At 43.6% G+C, this 24111-nt stretch overlaps 1 protein-coding gene across 1 annotated transcript; it reads left to right on the plus strand.

Annotated features, from left to right (window-relative positions):
* The first annotated feature begins 5753 nt into the window (after nucleotides 1-5753).
* On the plus strand, nucleotides 5754-23811 carry bcar1 (BCAR1 scaffold protein, Cas family member). Its single transcript, XM_088995738.1, is given in 8 exon segments — nucleotides 5754-6645; nucleotides 10158-10838; nucleotides 12121-12264; nucleotides 13471-13848; nucleotides 15157-16026; nucleotides 16210-16296; nucleotides 18194-18397; nucleotides 18399-23811. Coding segments are annotated over 8 exon segments (2697 nt in total). The 5' UTR covers nucleotides 5754-6633; the 3' UTR covers nucleotides 18720-23811.
* Nucleotides 23812-24111: the final 300 nt, after the last annotated feature.

A 24111-nucleotide genomic window follows, 5' to 3' on the forward strand; every position in this document is an offset into this window, starting at 1 on the left:
CTGGGAACCAATTAAGTTCGTAAGCCAAGGTCTCGCTGTATTCGTAAATCGGGAGCATCTGTACATCGCGCTTGCAGTCATGGTCTAACATCCGTCCAGGCGCTTTCAGCATAAAAGCACCACCGTTATTAACACAGTCTGTGCATGTGTATTTGTTTTTAGCTGTTGGTCATGATCTTCCTTGCGTTTAATTTTGGCTGAATAAAATAAATGGCGTTTTTGTAACGGACGCAAAAAAATCACGATCATTCTTTGTTTTTCCCACGAAAAAATCCAGTGTGGACCAAGTTCGGACCCAGTTTGACGTGAGCACTGAACTTCAACGGATTGTCGAGGGGCGGTCCCTTGAAGGTCTTTCCGATCCGTCTCCGCTCACCGACAGATGTGCTGGTCTGTTCCATTGACAAGCGTCTCGCGCTTATTACTGATTTGCACGAGATGTCTTTGAATTGAAACCTTTCTGCTTTGGTCGCAAACGTCCCTCAATGAAATAGGGCGAAACTGCAGACTTGCAGTCGAAGGACGCTTGTCGTATTAGGGTTTAATCAGGCATTTTTAGCGAGGCAGAATGAGGCTCATCGTTGGAGGAAATTATGATTGGAAGAAGGACTAACTGCGGGAGCTCTGGACACCACCCGTTTCCGATGTAAAAAAAAATGGGCTTGAGGGAATCACCGAGCTTGTAAAAAGCGTAAAGGAATCGCCGTTCGTTTGACAGCCCGGATCAAGGACATAAACCAGCAAAAATGTCGGTTCCTGTAAGTATGGCAACTGTCGGTCTCAGTATCGAATGTATTTCACGATTTGCTTGATTTGGCACTTCCGTTTTATTGCACGCTGTAGTGAAGGCGAACAAGACTGAACTCGCTGTCATTCCAATGGACATTTTTCCGTGTAATCCGACACCGCAATATTTTTTCCCCGTAACACCTATGTTGCGAATAACGAGCGTAGCTACCAGATTTTCAGAGTGTTTGGTGCGTTATTTCGAGTTTGGATTTCTCCTCAGAAGCGTCGCGGCGCGGGCATGCCGGAGCCTGTCCGTCCCACCTGACTTCAGGTAGTGCGCACTGCGGCCGCGCCAGCCTCCACTCGCAAAATCGAGGTCACTTCAATTGACGATAACGTGCATTACGGTAGTCTTCGGCGGGCCGGCGGCGTGGGCCACCTTCAAAATAAAAGCGACGCAACGAGTTTGGATGTAAATAAAGGAAAAAATATGGAAGATAAGCGGTTTCTTGGCTGTCGGGTAAGGGTCACGTTCACCTAGGAAGAATAAGAACTCTCACAACAGTGCCATGACTGGTTCTCAAGTGGAGAAAGAAAAAGTAGTTGTAATAATAATAATAACACATGTGATTTATAAGCGCCTTTCAAAGCACCATCCTCGGTAGCTCACTCGCTTTCCACTCCCATATCAATTACAGTAAAGTCTCGTTATATCGATATTCAAGGGAGTCGGAAAAAATATCGATATAACCGGGACTATCGATATATCCGACCCTGTTTGCATGTAATTTTCTCCGTGCGTGCATAGAAATAGTATCGATATAACCGGGACGATCGATATATCCGATATCGATATAACGAGACTTTACTGTACATAACTCAGTCTGCATCGTTCCACCTCCCTAATATCAATGGTCTCCGTCCCTCTCTCACTCCTCCCACCACTGCTATCCTCGTCCATAGTCTCGTCACCTCCCGTATCGACTATTGCAACTCACTACTTTTCGGTGTCCATCTATAATTTCTCCGTCAACTCCAAAAAAAACCCTCCTTTCACCACATCAGCCGCGTCCTCCAACAGCTCCAATGGCTCCCCGTCAAACGAAGAATTGAATTAAAAATCCTTCTACTGACATTTAAAGCCATCCATAACCTATCTGCCTGACCTTCTACAAATTTCCGATCCCTCAGATCCCCCTCCTCCATCCACCTCTGTGTGCCCTCTGCCTGTCTCACGGCGATGCGGTGCAGAGCTTTCAGCCGCTCTGCTCCCAAACTCTGGAACTCACTTGCACCTAACGTCCGTAACATTGACTCCCTTCATACTTTCAAATCCAACCTCAAAACTCTTCAGTTTACACTTGTATTCACAGTTTAGTTTAATCAGCTGTTTTATTATCGATCATTTTATTTATGGTTTTATTGTTCTGGTGTTTATTGTTCTTTTAATTGTAAAGTGTCCTTAGGTGTCCTTGAAAGGTGCCTGTAAATTATTATTATTATTATTATTATTATTATTATTATTATTATTATTATTATTATTATTATTATTATTATTATTTGAGCAGGTCACTGGAGATCAGTGTAGACAAGTACAGTGGACAAATGTTATCACATTATGCTGTTATTATTCACTTATCATTTTCACTAGTCCTTGAGAGTTTTGAAAGGCGCTTATACATTAAATGTATTATTATTATTAATATGAAAAGCAAATGAGTGACAGCTGATCATCAGAACAGAGTAACCACATGGAAAGCTAAAGTTAATGGATGCTCTCTGTGCACATATATTGTATATAATGCCATATCAATAAAATATTTGATATCATGTATTTTTTTACATAAGTAATTTGTTTTACACATAATTGTACATGATTTTTGGTAGTTAATTTAAGCAACAACAAAAAAATGAGGAGCCATTTGGGTGTCACGATATGGTTGGCGACCAACGGGTGGCGCTGTCGGCCCTGCCTGCAGCCGCGCAGGTGTTGGTCGTTCCAATCAGTGGCAGTCAAAAGGACTCCCGGCACCACCATACGGTGTCGGGTCATTGCATTGTGCAGTGCATTCATTGCAGTGTATGCTGTGCAGTTGTTTTCTGCATCCTGTCAAGTTCATTTTGGCAGACTTCTACTCTTGGTTTTCTTTGATAATTTGTATTTTTCTGTTCAGATGATTTTGATGTTTTAGATTTTGTTCCTGCTGACTTTATTTGAGTACAATTTGTCAAATACAACCTGCTGCTCCCTCCTGGGAACGGATTATTCTCATTTTAATGGTTTCTTATGGGGGAAAAAATGGGGATACACACTTTTCGCCTTACACGCTGTCTGGGAACCAATTAAATTCGTAAGCCAAGGTCTCGCTGTATTCGTAAATCGGGGAGCATCTGTACATCGCGCTTGCAGTCATGGTCTAACATCCGTCCAGGCGCTTTCAGCATAAAAGCACCACCGTTATTAACACAGTCTGTGCATGTGTATTTGTTTTTAGCTGTTGGTCATGATCTTCCTTGCGTTTAATTTTGTCTGAATAAAATAAATGGCGTTTTTGTAACGGACGCAAAAAAATCACGATCATTCGATCCGTCTCCGCTCACCGACAGATGTGCTGGTCTGTTCCATTGACAAGCGTCTCGCGCTTATTACTGATTTGCACGAGATGTCTTTGAATTGAAACCTTTCTGCTTTGGTCGCAAACGTCCCTCAATGAAATAGGGCGAAACTGCAGACTTGCAGTCGAAGGACGCTTGTCGTATTAGGGTTTAATCGGGCATTTTTTTAGCGAGGCAGAATGAGGCTCATCGTTGGAGGAAATTATGATTGGAAGAAGGACTAACTACGGGAGCTCTGGACACCACCCGTTTCCGATGTAAAAAAATGGGCTTGAGGGAATCACCGAGCTTGTAAAAAGCGTAAAGGAATCGCCGTTCGTTTGACAGCCCGGATCAAGGACATAAACCAGCAAAAATGTCGGTTCCTGTAAGTATGGCAACTGTCGGTCTCAGTATCGAATGTATTTCACGATTTGCTTGATTTGGCACTTCCGTTTTATTGCACGCTGTAGTGAAGGCGAACAAGACTGAACTCGCTGTCATTCCAATGGACATTTTTCCGTGTAATCCGACACCGCAATTATTTTTCCCCGTAACACCTATGTTGCGAATAACGAGCGTAGCTACCAGATTTTCAGAGTGTTTGGTGCGTTATTTCGAGTTTGGATTTCTCCTCAGAAGCGTCGCGGCGCGGGCATGCCGGAGCCTGTCCGTCCCACCTGACTTCAGGTAGTGCGCACTGCGGCCGCGCCAGCCTCCACTCGCAAAATCGAGGTCACTTCAATTGACGATAACGTGCATTACGGTAGTCTTCGGCGGGCCGGCGGCGTGGGCCACCTTCAAAATAAAAGCGACGCAACGAGTTTGGATGTAAATAAAGGAAAAAATATGGAAGATAAGCGGTTTCTTGGCTGTCGGGTAAGGGTCACGTTCACCTAGGAAGAATAAGAACTCTCACAACAGTGCCATGACTGGTTCTCAAGTGGAGAAAGAAAAAGTAGTTGTAATAATAATAATAACACATGTGATTTATAAGCGCCTTTCAAAGCACCATCCTCGGTAGCTCACTCGCTTTCCACTCCCATATCAATTACAGTAAAGTCTCGTTATATCGATATTCAAGGGAGTCGGAAAAAATATCGATATAACCGGGACTATCGATATATCCGACCCTGTTTGCATGTAATTTTCTCCGTGCGTGCATAGAAATAGTATCGATATAACCGGGACGATCGATATATCCGATATCGATATAACGAGACTTTACTGTACATAACTCAGTCTGCATCGTTCCACCTCCCTAATATCAATGGTCTCCGTCCCTCTCTCACTCCTCCCACCACTGCTATCCTCGTCCATAGTCTCGTCACCTCCCGTATCGACTATTGCAACTCACTACTTTTCGGTGTCCATCTATAATTTCTCCGTCAACTCCAAAAAAAACCCTCCTTTCACCACATCAGCCGCGTCCTCCAACAGCTCCAATGGCTCCCCGTCAAACGAAGAATTGAATTAAAAATCCTTCTACTGACATTTAAAGCCATCCATAACCTATCTGCCTGACCTTCTACAAATTTCCGATCCCTCAGATCCCCCTCCTCCATCCACCTCTGTGTGCCCTCTGCCTGTCTCACGGCGATGCGGTGCAGAGCTTTCAGCCGCTCTGCTCCCAAACTCTGGAACTCACTTGCACCTAACGTCCGTAACATTGACTCCCTTCATACTTTCAAATTGACAAACAATGTCAATATGTTGTCACTTTTCAGAGGCCAAAATAAAACATCAGATCTGTATCGGAGTGGTCTGGTTGAATAGCTGGGGTGCTGTAGGTTCCCCCAATGTTGATTTGGTTTTCAAAAATGTTCCCATTTATACGTTTTTAAACATTGAAGAAAATGTCAGCATGCACTCAACTATGATGGTCTTTATTGTTCTTTTAGTTGTAAAGTGTCCTTGGGTGCTTTAAAAGGCGCTTATAAATAAAATGTATTATTATTATTATTATTATTATTATTATTATTATTATTATTATTGGATTGGCAAATCCAATCCAATCCAATCCAATTATTTGAGCAGGTCACTGGAGATCAGTGTAGACAAGTACAGTGGACAAATGTTATCACATGATGCTGTTATTATTCACTTATCATTTTTACTAGTCCTTGAGAGTTTTTAAAGGCGCTTATAAATTAAATGTATTATTATTATTAATATGAAAAGCAAATGAGTGACAGCTGATCATCAGACCAGAGTAACCACAGGGAAAGCTAAAGTTAATGGATGCTCTCTGTGCACATATATTGTATATAATGCCATATCAATAAAATATTTGATATCATGTATTTTTTTACATAAGTAATTTGTTTTTCACATAATTGTACATGATTTTTGGTAGTTAATTTAAGCAACAACAAAAAAATGAGGAGCCATTTGGGTGTCACGATATGGTTGGCGACCAACGGGTGGCGCTGTCGGCCCTGCCTGCAGCCGCGCAGGTGTTGGTCGTTCCAATCAGTGGCAGTCAAAAGGACTCCCGGCACCACCATACGGTGTCGGGTCATTGCATTGTGCAGTGCATTCATTGCAGTGTATGCTGTGCAGTTGTTTTCTGCATCCTGTCAAGTTCATTTTGGCAGACTTCTACTCTTGGTTTTCTTTGATAATTTGTATTTTTCTGTTCAGATGATTTTGATGTTTTAGATTTTGTTCCTGCTGACTTTATTTGAGTACAATTTGTCAAATACAACCTGCTGCTCCCTCCTGCCTGCTTTTTTGAGATCTACAACCGCCATCACCACCTTGCAAACCGTGACATTGGGACTAAAAAGAGCTGGATCTTTATAGTGAGGCCGATCCAAAAGAAACGGCTCTCTGAAAGGAGCCGGAATTCCATTCACTAGTATGCAATCTGGCAATGAGTGTCAGTGCCTTGGAACGCAGTGGTGTAATTGCACTTTATTTGAGAACAGTAAAAAAAAAAAAAAGCTCGTTCCGCTGACGTCAAATGCCCATCCCTCCCTCCTTGACTTTGGTGCGTAATATGAGATGCTCGAGGCTAGACACTCCTACCACCTTTCCTCGGAAGGGAGGGCACCAAAAGGGCCAAGACGGTACAAACAGCCTCATTCTTGTTGTGTGAGATCACAGAGCAGCAGAATGTGTCGAGAACTGCTTGATACTTTCGGGCAAGATAGTACAAGAGAGGGGAAGACATTTTCCTGAGGACGGGAGGGAGGACATAGAGAGATACGTGGACTGTGGAAGCTTGTTGAGAGGAGGAGACACAAGCTCATCAAATTGGTTGGAAATATCTTTCACAACGGCTCTGGGAACTGCAGGAAGGGAAACATGAACTTTCTGGTGAGTATTGGCTTCAGGGTGTCATTGGTACATAATCTACATCTCAATAGAGTATTTGTTTATTTGAGTGTACTTGTCTAGCAATGTAATAAGTACATGACAGTCAGTGCTTTAGCAGAACTTGCTAAATCACAACACAGTACAAACTTGGAAAAGTTAGCAAAACTCTGCTGTGGAGGAAAAGAATGTGAACGGAGGCAAGAGGAAAACATATTCTCTCTGCTGATTCCTATCGTTTCTTGACTGGGTTTGTGTTGGTATATAGAAGGCTTTGGGTGACATGAGAATGTTACACAGGAAATGGTAAAGGCAGCGACAATTGATCACATTGACACGGCCAACATTGATGTTGGTGGTACAGTGGGGCCTCGGTTTACGAGCGCCTTGCCTTACGAATGTTTCGGTTTACGAAGGTTAAATTTATGAAAATTAAACCTTGGCATATGCACTACTTTTCGGGATACACATGGAGCACCGCCCCACCATGGCTGGTGGTGTAATCTTCGGCGGAAGAACATCAAAGCACACGACCGAACAGCGCCCCAGCCGGCCTACCTTTCCACACCCCTTTTCTCTGAGTGCACACGTCGATCGTCTTCAGATTTTTTACAGATACTTTTGCTCTTATGGGAGCGAAAAAGACCCCACCACAGGCTAGTGTTCAGCCGAAGAAGACACAAAACAAAATTACAATCGAGGAGAAAAAGGAGATTATCGAAAAACACGAACACAGTGTGCGTTTGTCTGATTTAACAGCCCAGTACCGATATGCTAAGTCCACCATTGCTACCATCCTTCGTAACAAATAAGCCATTAAGGGTGCTATTGGTGCTCAAGGTGTTTCCGTGCTGTCACAGCAACGGTCTGGGGCAATAGAAGAAGTTGAAAAGCTTCTCTTAATTTGGATTAACGAAAGCAGCTATCCGGCGACAGCGTGAATAAAGCAATTACATGCGAGAAAGGACGGCAAATTAACTCTGATATTGTCATGCGGCAGCCTGGAAGTTCGCCGTTTATTGGTACAAGGGATCTTTCCTCGAAACGGTGAAAGAAGAAGGCTACGTTCCTCAGCAAGTATTTAATGCGGACAAGACCGGCCTTTTTTGGAAAAAGATGCTTAACTGGACTTTCAAAACACAGGAAGAGAAGTCTGAACCTCATTCCATCAAGCCATCAACGACCATCACAACTTTATTATATAGTATAGTTTATTTCTTTAATTATAATACCATAGCACATTTATTATACATAGAATAAGGTATATTGTTTGTAGTTTTAAGGCTTATTTAGTTTGAAAATTATAGTTTATGGAGACCTGGGAACGGATTATTCTCATTTTAATGGTTTTCTATGGGAATTTATTTTTTGGGATACACACTTTTCACCTTACATGCTCTGCCTGGGAAGTGCGTAAGCCCACTCTGTCATTCTTGTTGTTTGATATTTCATGTTGGTTAAAGGCATCCAAATTAAATGTGCACGTTCAGAGGTCAACGATGCCACCTCTGTCACTGCAAGGACAAATAGCTAATTGTTCAACATGTTACACTCAGTCTTTGCATTTTTAAAAAGGTTACATTTTCAAGAGCAGATTCAAAAAAAAACTATTCTTTATAGCCGTGCAGGACATCATTGGACGTGCGGGACCTTTGACTGTACACATCCTGTTTCCTACATTTTTTTTTGTTTTGTAATGCAATCTAAAAGGACAACCGACACCTTCGGACAAGTTGTGTCCATAATTTGTAAAATGGCTTCAAATGACTTCTACTGAGCGTATTTGACAAAGATTCCATTCCAGCGCATGTCGCTATATTTGACCTTTTTAGACTCGCACTGAATATTCAGGGAGTCTTGTTTTTGAGTTGGTGACGAGTCCTGACGAGGCAAGACACAGCCCTGCTTCACCCCAGCGTTCATCATGAAGACCTCTGACTGGAGCTCTCCGAAGAGTACTCTGGTTTGCATCCCGTCACACAGCTGCTGGAGGATGCAAAGAAACTTGAGCGGTACCCCAAGTTCGGAGAGGTGTTTCCATAGCAACTCACGATTGATGTTGTCAAAAGCTTTGTTGAGATCTATGAAGGCTAAGTAGAAGTCCAGGCGATGTTCTCTGCTCTTCTCCATAAGCTGCCTTAATACAAAGATCATGTCTGTGGTGGAGCTTGTCTTCCTGAAACCACACTGCGTTTCTGGAAGCACAGACTCTGAGAGATGCTTGAACAACCTACTGAGCATGATTTTGGACAGAATTTTCCCTGCGGTGGAGAGGAGAGAGATTCCTCGGCTATTCCCACAGGCTGCTTTGTCCCCTTTCTTTTTGTAGATTACAATGATGTTGGCGTCCTTCCAGTCCTGTGGGAGCTTCCCATGTTTCCAGATGTTATGTATGAGTAGGTGCAAATGGCGCATGAGGAGATAACCTCCGCAGAGATGCCATCAGGTCCAGCACTTTTGTTGTTCTTAAGGCTCATGATGGCTTGCCTGGTCTCCGAAAAAGATGGTGGGGTGTCGAGCCTCATGATTGGCGGCAGGTGTGGAAGATTGTCCATAATTTTTGAGTTGACGGGGTTGATGGTGTTGAGAAGAGTCTCGAAATGGTTTGCCCAGCGAGCAAGGATCTCATGGTGGTCCTTAAGGAGCACAGAGCCATCAGCAGATTGCACTGGAGCAAGTTTCCGCTTTCTAGGGCCATACAGTTATTGGATGGCATTGTAGAGACCCTGGGTGTTGTTACAGTCTGCCAGATCTTGGATCTCATGTGCCTTGCAGGGGGGATGCTCCGACGATTGCGGTTTACCGTCCGGACTGTGGAGAGCAGACAATTTTTAGACCACTTCGTCTAGGTCCTTCCCCATCACAGGGGTGAGCAGTGTGGAGCTGCTCAGACACAATGGAAGCTGCCGAGGAGATGCGCTGCCATCACTCCATTACCACCTGTGTGCATGGTTTTCTGGCAGGAGTTGCAGGGGGCTGCCGGTAGTCCGATTTGTTGGACTCCGCCTACGACTACCCCCGGGTGCGGGTTTGAGATCACTCTTTGTCTGGCCTCTACCCCTCGACCTGTTCGGTTTGGGTGACCCTGCCAGAAGTGCAAGACTCCGGCCGACATAGCTCTCAGGGTCATCGAGACGCGTAAAGTGCCTCACCACGATAAGGTGGTTATCCCAGTCGACTGAGACTTTGTGGTGTACAGACTGGTATTTCTACAACATGTAGTTCCTGTGCTTTTTGTCAATAGCAGGACACGAATCGTTCTTAAGCATCAATCTCATGCTTTACTTTCTAGCAAAGGCTGTTTAAAAAAATCATTCTCAGTCCTAGGTGCCAGTCTAACCTTGAACCTTGTAGCCCTGAGAATAATTTGTGGACAAAATCAGAAAAAAATACTCAATTTTGATTTTGAAAAACAAACCCTTGAATTGAATCTGTATGTTTTCTAAAGGTTTAATTCAATAGACATGTAAATGCCCAATTTTAAATTCTGAATGTGTTTTTCGTCCGCATTTCAGAATGTGCTGGCCAAGGCTTTGTATGACAATGCCGCAGAATCTCCTGATGAACTGTCCTTCCGCAAGGGGGACATCCTCACTGTTTTGGAACGCGACACGCAAGGACTCGATGGCTGGTGGCTTTGTTCACTTCATGGTCGCCAAGGCATTGTCCCTGGCAACCGCCTTAAGGTCCTTGTTGGCATGTACGGCAAACAGCAAGATCACGAAAGTCCTTGCCCAACAGATCTTGCGTCATCGTGTCCCATTTCCCAGATAGAGCGGTCCCTCCACCCACAGATTGATTTCAATCGACCTCCAGCCCCAGCTCAATACGCACCGATGCAGTCCGTGTACTCTACGCCCACTCTCGCACAGCCCAGATCTGATCCCATCTACATGATTCCACCATTGCATGGCTCTAAACCAAATCCCCAAGTTTTGTATCATGTTCCCTCTGGCCCAAGTGGACCTCTTCTGAAGGCCAAGACAGACCTAAGTGTTCATGCCCCTCAAGCACCGATTCAGTGTGAGATTTCAGGAGAGAATGTTTATCAGGTGCCACCTTCTTTAGGTCTGGGGCTAAACCAGGGGATTACCCAGGCAACCTCTTTAGTTTTGCCTGGCGCTGGGAAGGATGTGTACCAGGTTCCACCCTCTGTGGAAAAGAACACTTGGAAAGATAGCAAGACATCTGCTAAGGTAAGCAAGGCACTGCACAACCACCTTTGCTGTGGGGACGATGAGATTAATTGGAGCCCATCGTGCAGGATCCATGCAAGAGTTTATGGCACAAATCAGAAAACACAGAAAATAGACAAGGATGAACAATTGATGTGAATATATATATACATATATAAAACAAAGCTAAGCAAGGGAGCATTTGTGCTAAGTACTGACTTAATTTAAATAAATCCTTTATACTTCGCAACAATGTTTTTTTTTTTTTGTGACCCGGGTGTCCGCTAACTTTTTGTCATGAGTTTCAGACACTGGTACATAGCCACGGTGCTAAAATGGCCACATGCCTGAAATTTGAAACTGCAATATCAATGAGCTCCACACTCAGACTGGAGAAACAATTGAAACTTGAATGGTGGCTTTCATTTTGCTGTTGCACCGATGTATTTTATACCGGTGTCAATTTTGTGGCGCGTTCATATGAATAAAGCTCAACTCAACTGTACTTATAGATGCAAAGTGCTGTACATGGAGCAACTATCATATATACAACACTAAAGCAAGAAATAAATCAGTCACAAAGACAGTAGAAACCACTTGGGAGTAAAACGCTTTGTTATAGCTTCAGCTGTTTTCAAATCGCGATACATTATGAACCAATATGTATGTCTTGCATTTTATTTTGGACAGCCGCCCTCATTTCAAGCTCATATAACTCCAGACCCATAAAATTTAGGAATTAACTATTTTTTCTGATGAAAGAAGAGTCTAAGGTTTCTTGCGCTGCATTGAATGTTTCTGTAGTCGTAAAACCCAATATTCTGCAATTCCAGTGAAAATGACAAAAACACTGGCTCTGGAGTGGACACATTTTTGCACATCGTCTGGCAGTCAATGAGTTAATGAATGTGTGTGTGTGTTTTTTTTTTTTTTATATGTACAGGTAACATCTGAGTTACGACCGGTGCGACATGCGGCAGGCACCGCGGTGCAATTTTTGCCAGCCAGTATCTCACTGTCGCACAGCAATCGAACGTGTGATGGCACCTTGGGGTGGGGGGGGGGGGGTAAAAGTAATTTAGCACGGTATCTCTATTCAACATTTTGAATTGATTTCCAGTTACGACCGTTTGACTTACGACCATTTTGTCGAAACGGATCCCGGTCGTAACTCGGATGTTGCCTATATATGTTTTTTTTCTGTCATTTTTTTTTTAGATGCATATTTTGATTTTTCACTAATGAAGGGTTCAGTGAATGTGCCTATGAACTACTTGGGTTCCTCTTTTTTATTTTTCATCAGGGTCTTTCTGCTACTCAAGGAGGCTATGTCTATGACACAGTAAAGTCGGACCATGATGAGTATGATGTTCCTCCCAGGCCTCAATTTTCAAGCCCGCAGGATGTATATGATGTGCCTCCCACCCGTGACCTCTTCAACACACAGGTCAGTTTATACTTGGCATGTTTTCTGAACCATAAATAAGCCAAACGTTTGAACCTCGTTGCTTTTAAAGTGACCCAATTACGTTCTCAAATATTTACCAACGACCTTCATGCAGTCAATATATTGCCCCATTGTCTCATCACATCTGACCATTGAAATTATCAAACGCATCACAATGAACCAATGAAACGGCCAAAGTCTGCCCTCCTACCGAATATTCATCAGCTATTTGAGGCTGGTGTGTGTGCACACCGCTTTGAGACACAAATATGAAAGTGACATGTGTGCCAAGCATTATACGGCAAATATTGTGCATATAATACATCGTTCAGTAAAAATATGCATCTTGAACTGAGTTTAACGTGTTTAGCGATTGCAAATGTCCCCGTTGTGGGACGATTAAAGGACAACCGACGTCTCCGGGCAAGTTATGTCCATAATTTGTAAAATGGCTTCAAATGACTTCTACTGAGCGTATTTTACAAAGATTCCACCGCATGTAGCTATATTTTACCTTTTAAGACTCACGCTAAATATTCTGGAAGTCTTGTTTTTGAGTTGGTGACGAGTCCTCACCCTACGTCACTGAAGGAACGCCCCTGACATAAAAAGGACACATTGTAGCAGTCCTTCCATCACATCAATGCATTTGGCTGTACTTAGCTGGTCTGAAAACTTCGTGTAGCACCAAAAAAGAGGCAGAAGAGGGCGACAAAGCTCCATGTAAGGAATTAATCAGCCTGTGGAAACGGGCTGATTAATTCCTTACAGGAGCTTTGTTGCCATTTTCTGCCTCTTTTTGTGCTACATTTCCCGCCACCAGATCCTTCAAAATGGCATGCAAACATGTATGCTTTCCTCTTCAGAACTATTTGAATCATATTCATAAGTGGATGAGTAACAAGAAAGCATCTTCTCTGAATCTGAAGCCATTGTTTTAATTCTCGGACTCAGATAATAAATAAAACGGAAATTATGTCAATTATTTATTCTTTCTGCGCGGCCCGGTACTAAATGACCCACGGACCGGTACCGGTCCGCGGCCCGTGGGTTGGGGACCTCTGATTTATTGCACCGAATGGTGCGCCACAACCTGTTTCGCACTCCTTCATGTTGGAAAAGAAATGGAAAGGACACCCATTAAATGTTTGAAATTTGACAATGATGAATTGAATGATTCTGAAAGACATTCTCTCATTTTGTCAGGTTTATGATTTCCCACCCACAGTCAGTAAAGACGTTTCTGTCACTCATCTAATAAGTGAGAAGACCTATGATGTGCCATCCCATTTGTCCAACAAGAAAGCGCCAACTCTTCCCGGGCAGTACATATATAGCAGTCCGAATGATCGCCCCAGAGCAAATCTAATGGCCAATGAAGATGTCTATGATGTTCCACCCCCGATTGTCAGCAAAAAACACGGCGGATTGGAACAAGTTGACAAGGTGGCCCAGGAAATCTACAACTTTCCGACTCGGCTGCACCATGGAGAGCAAGCTCCCCTGGATATTTATGACATCCCAAGAGACCAAGAGGAGCAAGGAGAGAGCGAATGCACAAATATCTACGATGTCCCGCCACAGGTAGGAGACCCACAGACCTGGCCAGCGACTTTCTCCACTTCTTATCTGTTCAGGTTTCGTTCCAACCTTCCTGTGTGGAGTTTGAATGTTCTCCCCTGAGCCTGCGTGGGTTTTCTCAGGGTCCTCCGGTTTCCTCCCAAAAACATGCATGACAGGCTGATTGAACACTTGAAATGTTCCCTCTCTGTAAGCGTGAATCATTGTTCTCCTGTGTGTGCCCGGCGATTGGCTGGCAACTGGTTCAAGGTGTCCCCCGCCTGCTGGCCAATTGAAGGCTGGGGTAGGCTGCAGCATCCCTCGCCACCCTTGCGAGGATTAAGCCGATCTGAAAGTTAACAATTGACTGCATTTCTAGATGAGCTTTTATGATTTTGTGTTTGTTTTTGTTTGATAGAGCACTGAGTATTGTGAAGTCCAGTCAACGACAATTTTCAAAAAAACTGTTTGACCTTCCGTCTTCTTTGTAACAGCAACGCCATAAAATATCCAGTATGTTTCCAATCATACCCGAAAGCTCATTAGAATTTTGAAATGTATCAAAGATGAAAACAAAGGACATTTTCAATAGTTTTGTGAAACGCCAGTTGCGTCTGGGTAAACTCTCAGTCGTACACGAGTGGTCCATCGATGAAAAGGTTTCTTCAGCCGTCATCTGGACAAATTTGAAGGTGTCGGACGTTTCGCTTCTTATCCAAGAAACTTTGTCAGCAAACTAAAGTCTTACTGGTAGTTTCGGCCCTATCTATCTATATATATATCCCAACTGTCCAGACATGGTGGTGCCGGACTCTGCTAAGATAGGTTGTGGGGAGCAGAGGACTACTCACTGCGGCTCCACTGATTGTTCTTATTGTCCTGACTAACGACTGGCCTGATGGCCCTATTTGCCGTGGTATCACCTCATCAGCATTACTCATCCTATGTTGCCTAAGCAGGCTGTTGTACGAACGATCCAAATGGAACCTCCCACCACCATATCGGTTTAGTGAAGGATTTAGCTGTTTGATGAAAATAGCTTCTTTGACTCCCCTTTCAAACCACCAATGTTCTTACGATATTAACCTCATTGTCGTCCAATGAGTGGTTGCTAGCAATTTGTCACGGAGGAACGCGGGATTGATGACATGACTGCCGCGTAGAGCTGTCTCAGCGGCTCCTGGGGCAGGCCTTGCTTCCTGAGCAGCCTCAGGAAGTATGTACATCCTCTGCTGGGCTTTGTTCAGGATGGAGTAAATGTGGCCCTCCCTCTTCATGTCAGTCATTTAGTGTCTTTGCGTCAAGACACCGAAAGCTGGGTTTGTATTTCAGGTCGTCCGCGATGGCCAATTGCCGAGTGAGGAGCACCACGAGCCGTTCAAGCGGCTCTCCGCCTCCAGCACGGGGAGCACACTGAGCAACAACTCGGCTTCCTCCTTGGACGCGCTCCCTGTCACAGACCACGAGCCGCTTTCCTCATCTTCTGCTCCGTTTCCTGGAAAACCCCTTCTGTTAGAGGCGGACCCTGCCATGGAGCGCCTCTCCCGCCTTCAACAAGCTGTCGAGTTGAGTGTCTCCGTCACGATGTCATTCATCACGAGCAACTGGCGAAGCCCAGATAACCTGGAGGGCAATCTTCCGGCCATTCACCAGGCTGCCGACCGGGTGTGTTTCACTCTGCGGGACTTTCTCGAATTTTCACGCGGTGCCGTAACAAATGCGGGCCGGGCCACCGACCGCTCCCTGCAGACCAAATTGGGCCGACAGGTGGGCAAATTGGAGGAGGTCTTTCAGAGTTTAATCACGCAGACGAAAAGTTTGGATGCCGTCTCTCGGTCGCACGCAGACGTGGCACAACCGCAACCAGGTGCCGATATCTTAGATCAGCTAGTCATGACAGTGCGCGGAATCCCGGATGACACCAAACAGCTGGCTTCCTTTCTCCACGGCAATGCTTCGTTGCTCTTCAAACGCAGTCACCACCAGCAGGTACCGCTTCCTCCATTGCCGGAAGGGATTAGCTCCTACGTGACAGGATCAGAAAGCGGGAGCCATCGTGCGGGAGAGCGAGTCAACATTCAGTCGCGACCTTTGCCCCAGCCCCCCAAGTTTGCTGCCGCCGAGGAAGAGGGGGGTGTTGACACACCCTATGAGACCACCGAGGAAGGATGGATGGAGGATTATGACTACGTGCATTTACAGGTACGGACGCGATCGGTGCGTGAGATACACTTTGACGTGGACAAATGCAGGTCATGTTGCGTGTTGAGATGTGCGGACAGCATTTATATTGGCACTCATATGAACTCATCCGTTCGTGTCGCATCGACACGCAATCAACTCGCCACTAAAATAAGAATGGGGATCTTTGTGGTATATTGTCAGGGTAAGGAAGAGTTTGAGAAGAGCCAGAGACAACTGATGGAGAAAGGCAGCATCATCAAAAACAAGACACAATTGCAGCAGCAACAGGTGAGTGTGTGTGTGTGTCTGTGTGTGTCACCTTTGAAATGGATAAATATGCACACATCTTTATTTATGGAGCACCTGGATCAAGAAAAGAACAGTGTACCACATTGCTGTTGAACATTCCATGCCAAATCAAACAAGCAAATGTATTTTTTTCTGTAATTATTCATAGTGATGACACAACACAAAATCTTACAATCAGAGCGCAAGTTTTGGAGCTAAGCCCCGACCAAAGTCGGACATTTTCACCAAAAACAGGGCTTCCCTTGTTCAAGTCCCAAGATTGAAGTCAGTGTCACATCCAAACAAAGCAAAGAGAAGTCTCGCTTCCTTTGGGAGCTAAGTAAGTAGCTGGATCCCGAAATAGCAGACGGAGACAGGCGGAGCGAACAATAACATTTAATCTGGTACGTAAATCCGCACAGACGAAAATCAACTCAAAGCGCTGGTACCCTTAAAGGACAACCGACACCATTTGTTTTTGTTTCCAAACTAACATCAGAATAACCTTTTATAGCATCTAAAACAGCCAAAACACGCAGGCTGATATTTTTAGTCAAATGCAAAACACCAATCAAAATGACTTCAAGTGTGCTGGAACTGCAAAAAAATTGAAACCGGAAGTGGCCAGTTTCAGAAAGTCCCGCCCCCAGTTCGTGACGTCACGCAAAGACGTCTTGCATTGCTGGAGATTCCAAAAAATATGGCTTCAGATTCGGAGAAGATGCTTTCTTGTTACACATCCAGTTATGAATATGATTCAAATAGTTCTGAAGAGGAAAGCATACATGTTTGCCATCCATTAAAGAAGTCCTTCCGGGTCATTTTGAGGCGTCAGGACTGATGTGTAGCGTCCCAGAAAATACAGAAGATGGCGCCACAGCTCCGTTGATTTGTCTGCTGGAAAGTTGTGTCAGTGACTATCAAATAGTTGTCTTGGTGAAACACACAACGATTCACCATCGCGTGATTTATGTGTTTTCCTTCTAATTTTGCCATCAACACGGATCAACACCAAGTTTTCAGACCAAACAAAGTAGTGCAAAATGCATTGTGTGTGCCTCTCTCGGTCAGTGATGAGACGGTATCGGAATCGTGCACAGATGAATTTGATTTAATTTTGCTTAAAGGACAACCGACGTCTCCGGACAAGTTGTGCCCATAATTTGTAAAATGGCTTCAAATGACTTCTAATGAGCGTATTTGACAAAGATTCCACCGCATAGTGCTAGATTTTACCTTTTAAGACTCGCACTGAACATTCATGAAGTCTTGTTTTTGAGTTGGTGACAAGTCCTGACGTCACGTCACGTCAGGAATGCCCCTGACCGAAAAAAGGACACCTTCGCAGTCCTTCCATCACGTCAATGCTTGTTTGGTCTGAAAACGTCGTCTAGGACAAAAAAGAGGCAGAAGAGGGCGACAAAGCTCCATGTAAGGAATTAATCAGCCTGTGGAAACGGGCTGATTAATTCCTTACATGGAGCTTTGTCGCCATTTTCTGCCTTTTTTGGGTGCGACATTTCCCACCCTGATGCCTCAAAATGACACGGAATAAATTCTTTAATCGATTGCAAACATGTCTGCTTTCTTCTTCAGAACTATTTGACTCATATTCATAACTGGATGAGTAAGAAGGAAGCATCTTCTCCGAATCTGAAGCCATTGTTTTGATTCTCGCGCAAGGCAAGACGTCTTGTTGTGACACCACGAACAAGGGGGCGGGACCTTCGGGTCATGTCATCCATCAGGCAGGGCTCAAGTCCTTCACGTTGTATATTGAAACTCTCCTCTCGAGTGTGATTCCAATTTTAAGTTGTGTTGTTTGCAATCGCTGCAAACCCGAATGAAGTTTAAACGGTGCGATTAATTATCACACTCTCCCCTTATACATTAACAGAGCAAACAGTTTGAAGAACTGGAGCAGGAAGTGAGTCGAGCGATCAACAATGACATGACCGGGTGGGTTCCATCGTCCAGTCACCCGCAAGGCAAGGCGGCGACTCTCTCCTCCAAGCTGTGCCACGCCGACCGACAACTTCTACTTTTCTACCTGGAGCAGTCTGAGCAGAACTTCACCACCGTTAACAACGCTATCGATGCCTTTTGTGACTGCCGTCAACTCCAATCAGTTGCCTAAGATCTTTGTGGCTCACAGCAAGCTTGTCATCCTCAGCGCACACAAGCTAGTTTTCATTGGCGACACGCTATGCCGTCAGGCCAAGTCACCTGAAGTTCGAGCTGAGGTTGGTCAGAGCAGCAACGCACTCTGTCATAAGCTCAAAGACGTTGTCATCAGCACAAAGACTGCAGCGCTGCAATATCCGTCACCCGGAGCTGCCAGGCAAATGAGTGAAAAAGTCAGGGAGCTGGCAGGATGTACCCAGCAATTCAAAATGGCGCTTGGGCAACTGTTGAGGCTATAGAAGGACCATGCTATTAACAAAAGAGAGATGACAATAGCTGGAAGTCCTCCTTGGCATGCTGAGTGGTAACTCAGTGGCATCGTTCATCCAAGAAGCATCTGGACGCTGTTATTTGCTATGTAACATCCCACTTACGACCGAGTTCCGTTCCGACCAAACGCTCGTAAGTCCAAGTGGCCGCAAGTCGAAATCTGTTCAAAATGTTGAATAGAGACTCGGAGGCTAAATGACACGCAAACTCCTCCCCTCACGGTCGATATCTGTGCGAGAGTGAGATGCTGGCTACCTGGACAAAATTGTCCTACGCGTTGCCGGCCTGCTAGCGCGTTACGGTGACAAGCGAAGAATTAAAATGACAAAAAAAGGGGGTCTGGAGGTCATGGTCGTAAGTATGGGTGGTCGTAAGTCGAGCCGGTTGTAAGTCTGATGTTACCTGTATATACTATATATATATATATCTTATTTTTGAAATTCTATAATGACTTTACAGTCTCTGAACACGACTGTCATTCAGGAGAGGCCCTGAAAGAAATGGTATGTAAATAAATTGTAGCTGCTTATGAGTTGCGGTTGGGCAGGACCAATGATGCAATCTTGACGCATTGTGACCTTGACAGATGGCTCAGGTAGGGGTCAAGGCTTTGATTTGCAGTCAATGTACTTGAGCCCTTGAGCAAGACTTTGGGGCGGTGTTCTGGATGTTGCCTTTTCAAGGAGCTCACACGACCTTGATACTGGCATTCGAGAAGTGTCGTTCGTCCACACTGAAAAGTGCAAATCTGCTCGCGTTAATTCAACAGCGCAGGTGTTTGTTTTAACATTGCTGAAGTATCTCGAAGACTCCACATTCACAAGTGTCATGTCTACAAACGTCTTGCGTCAGAGCAAAATGTTGTGTTGCTATTGCGGTAATTAGTCCTGATGTCTTTGAGGATTTAGGAACCCGACATGGCTCTTTTGATGATTGCATCCGGCCCGCCGTTCAAACTAAATACATATTCTCACTTTTTTTCGCTGTTCATTTCCTGTTTGGGCGGCAGTTGGCTGAAAATGCCATTTTGATTGGATGATTGGCCTTTGTAGAGAGAACTCGTGATTGTAATTTGCAATGAAACAATCCCATCGATGGCATGGTGGCACTTTGACAAGCCCCATGCTAATGTTAGCATCAATATACTTCTGCGAGAGACAACAGAAAGCAAGCGAGCAAGCTCATGATAAGTATGCAAGGCTAGCTAGCAGTAACTTTGCCTATGGACCACGCAAGTTGACTTTCATTCCTGATCGTTTGGCTGGAGTTTTACCAATCATGAGGAACAGAAAACCATATTAATGGGGACGATTATCACTAAATTATTTGCAATAATACTTTCTGATATTTTATTTTAATCACACGAATATATATATATATATATATATGTATATAGTCAGTGGCTCTCACAGAAAAACTTTTCTACATATTTTGCTTTTATGGTTCTCTTAGTCAAAAAGGTTCCCAACCCCTGATTTAGATGAACACTGCGTGTTCATGGCAACACAATGCAGTGGAAATAAAATTAAAACAGGCCTCACAACTTCAAGGACAACCGACGTCTCCGGACAAGTTGTGTCCATCATTTGTAAAATGGCTTCAAATTACTTCTACTGAGCGTATTTGACAAAGATTCTACCGCATATAGGTACAGTTTACCTTTTTAGGACTCGCGCTGAATATTCAGAAAGTCTTGTTTTTGAGTTGGTGACAATTCCTGACCTGACGTCACAGAAGGAATGCCCCTGACCAAGAAAGCGACACACAATGCATTTTGGGTACTTTGTTTGGTCTGAAATCTTCGTGTTGATGGCGAAATTAGAAGGAAAACACATAAATCACGCGATGGTGAATCATTGTGTGTTGCACCAAGACAACTATTTGATACGAGTTGACATAAATTCCCAGCAGACAAATCAGCCCATTTCCAAAGGAGCTTGCGCACCATCTTGTGCATTTTCCGTGACGCTACATTTCAGTCCAGATGCCTCAAAATGACACGGAAGTATTTCTTTCATGGATTGCAAACATTTATGCTTTCCTCTTCAGAACTATTTGAATCCTATTCATAACTGGACGAGTAACAAGAAAGCATCTTTTTCCGAATCTGAACTCTCTGAAGACATTGTTTTAATTTGAGAGCACGGCAAGACGTCTTGGCGTGACGACTTTCTGAAACTGCTCACTTCCGGATTCAATTTGAAGTTGTTTTTAGACACTTTTAAGTCATTTTTATCGGTGTTTAGCATTTGACTAAACATATCATCCTGTGTGTTTTGGGTATTTTAGATGCTATAAAACGTTTTTCTGATGTCAGTCAGGAAACAAAAAAATGGTGTCGGTTGTCCTTTAAAGGGACGTTGTGTAAAAACGTGTTGCTTTTTTCAATGTACAGTAAAGTCTCGTTCTATCGATTTTCTCGGGAGTCGGAAAAAATATCGATCTAACCGGACTATCGATATATCCGATCCTGCGGCATTTACATTTTGTCTTTGCGTTCATAGAAATAGTATCGTAATAAGCAGTACTATCGATATAACCAGACTTTACTGTACATTATTTCAAATCCCCACTCTTCAGTTCAATCATATGTACACCTATAAACATTCCATTGTGGTGATCGGTTCCAAAGGCTTTCACCCACTGTGGGAGTGACAAACGCTGGGCTCAACATTAGACATTTGACCAGAAGCCAAATACCTGCTCTGGATATTGATTGCATTCTCTCTCTCTGCGTTGGAATGTTGCCTTCCTTGTTTGGTGCTTTGCCATCCGTTACATCATCAATTTGCTTTTGTTACCAAACGGCTGTTGGGACGTTGACTGGTTTTTATTCCACAAATGAAAAAAAACAGAAACAAATAAAATGACCCCTTTACCCAATTTCCGGGGTCGTGCGGAGAAGGAAAAAATGGATCATTGGTGATTTGGATCTTTCATGTTTCATATTGACATGTGTGCCTTGAACACACTTTAAAGGACAACTGACCTAACTGACATCAGAAAAACGTTTGATAGTATCTAAAATGCCCACAACATGCAGGATGATATTTTTAGTCAAATGCAAAACACCAATCAAAATGACTTCCAAAATCTGCAAAAAAATGAAGCCGGCAGTGGGCAGTTTCAGAAAGTCCCGCCCCCTTGTTGTTCGTGACGTCACACCAAGACGTCTTGCCTTGCTGGAGAATCCAAACAATGGCTTCAGATTCGGAGAAGATGCCTTCTTGTTACTCATCCACTTATGAATATGATTGAAATAGTTCTGAAGAGGAAAGCATACATGTTTGCAATCGATTCAAGAATTTATTCCGTGCCATTTTGAGGCAACATTGGGGGAACAATGGATCACCAAAAAAAGAGGCAGAAAATGGCAACCAAGCTCTTGTGAGGAATTAATCAGCCCGTTTCCACAGGCTGATAAATAAATAAATAAAATACCTTGCATGGAGCTTAGTCGCCCTCTTCTGCCTCTTTTTTGTCCGACACCAAGTACAGCAAAATGCATTGACGTGATGGAATGACTGCTACAATGTGCCCCTTTTTCGCTCAGGGGCGTTCCTGACGTGACGTGACATGAGGACTCGTCACCAACTCAAAAAGAAGACTTGCTGAATATTCAGCGCGAGTCTTAAAAGGTAAAATATAGCTTAAATATGCAGTGGAATCTTTGTCAAATACGCTCAGTAGAAGTCATTTGAAGCCATTTTACAAATGATGGACACAACTTGTCCGGAGACGTCGGTTGTCCTTTAAAGTCCTGTAAAGATGCAAGCACAATATGATATTTCAATAATTGCAGTGTCTGAAACTCGTGACAAAAAGTTAGCGGACACCAGGGCGGACAACTCTGAAGAGTTGCCTGCCCCATTTTTCGCAACTTCACACACAATAAGACGACTAATCACAAAAAAAACCTCATTGTTGCAATATATTAACAATTGTTTTTATTAAGGATGTACCTATCACAAATGCTCCTTTGCTTAATTGATGGTGAATATCCCTTGCTAATGATTTTCCAGTTGTCGTTTGTCCATACACTGTTGGGCATGTTGCACAATGCAATGTTTGCGTTGTGTCGTCTGCAACAAGCCACGTGAACTCCTCTTTTCACCATGCTTTTAATCGTAATAATAATACATTTAATTTCTAAGCGCCTTTCAAAACTCTCAAGGACACTTTACAGTCACGGGATAATGTCCGTTTACCTTTTGTAGCGTCATAAATGTTGTTAGCTTCTTTTGAATCTTTCGTCTGGGGCCGAGGTTATGTGCATCTACTTTGGAAAATGAGATGCAAATATATGAGCTTTTATAACCCTCGGGAAAGTCCGAAGCACGAAGCAGACTTCTGATTGGCTGCCGTGCCGAGTATGCAAATTGCCAAACGAACCGAAATTTCCCAAATTTCCCAAAAAGAATGAAGATTTCGAAATCGAAATAATTTATCTAATCTTCGTTTATTTAATAAAGCAAACGTTTGATTTGAAAAAAAAAATCTCTTTTTTTTCCTTGAAGAAGTTGTCGGCCACCCGGGCGGAGACTTTTTGTGAGTTGACGGAAATGTTGCACGCCCCGGGCGTCCGGGCAGACGTTATTTCAGACACTGATAATTGGCTCATCACTCTGATCTGTTGAAAACAATCTGAAACAGAAACATTGAAGTGGAAGCCAAACGATTAGGCTAAAACATCTTGGATAAGAAGCAAAAACGTCCGACACCTTTAAAGAAGTACAGATGACGCCTGAAGAAACCTTTTCATCGATGGACCGCTCCTGTACGACTGAGAGCTTACACAGACGTATCAGTTTCATTGAACATCTTTTTACTCAAGAGGCGACACTACAGTATTTGATGACTGAATGGTGGTCATGGAACGTTTAACACTGGCTGATTTGCAATGCATATCCATTTTTAATTCCTTTGTTGAATACATTTTGTTTTGTTTCTTTTTTCCTCATGTATTTTTCTTACGATCACTGTCCGACATTGTCAAAATGATTGCTGTGAAACACTTTTTTAAGAAACGCTAATATGGTCGTTCAGAAACATGAGATGCTACTACTGGTCTTGTGTGTTTAATATGTTTAAATATGAAATCTGCTTGAACATGAATATGCAAAGCTGACAACCCTGGAAATAGAAATGTGTTCAATTGTGCTGCGAAATGAGATTTGGGCCAATTATTTCAAAAGATGTGTCCATTTCAGGTGAATGAACAGTCTTGTTGTGAGTGCACATGAAAAAAAAATCTTGCACGAATCAGTCATAGAACCTACGGAAGGGCATATACAGTAAAGTCTCGTTATATCGATATCGGTTATATCGATAGTACTGCTTATTACGACACTATTTTCATTT

The sequence above is a fragment of the Hippocampus bargibanti genome, linkage group LG05 (genome assembly GCF_051943395.1).
Source record: "Hippocampus bargibanti isolate YZ-2025 linkage group LG05, ASM5194339v1, whole genome shotgun sequence".
Taxonomy (NCBI): domain Eukaryota; kingdom Metazoa; phylum Chordata; class Actinopteri; order Syngnathiformes; family Syngnathidae; genus Hippocampus; species Hippocampus bargibanti.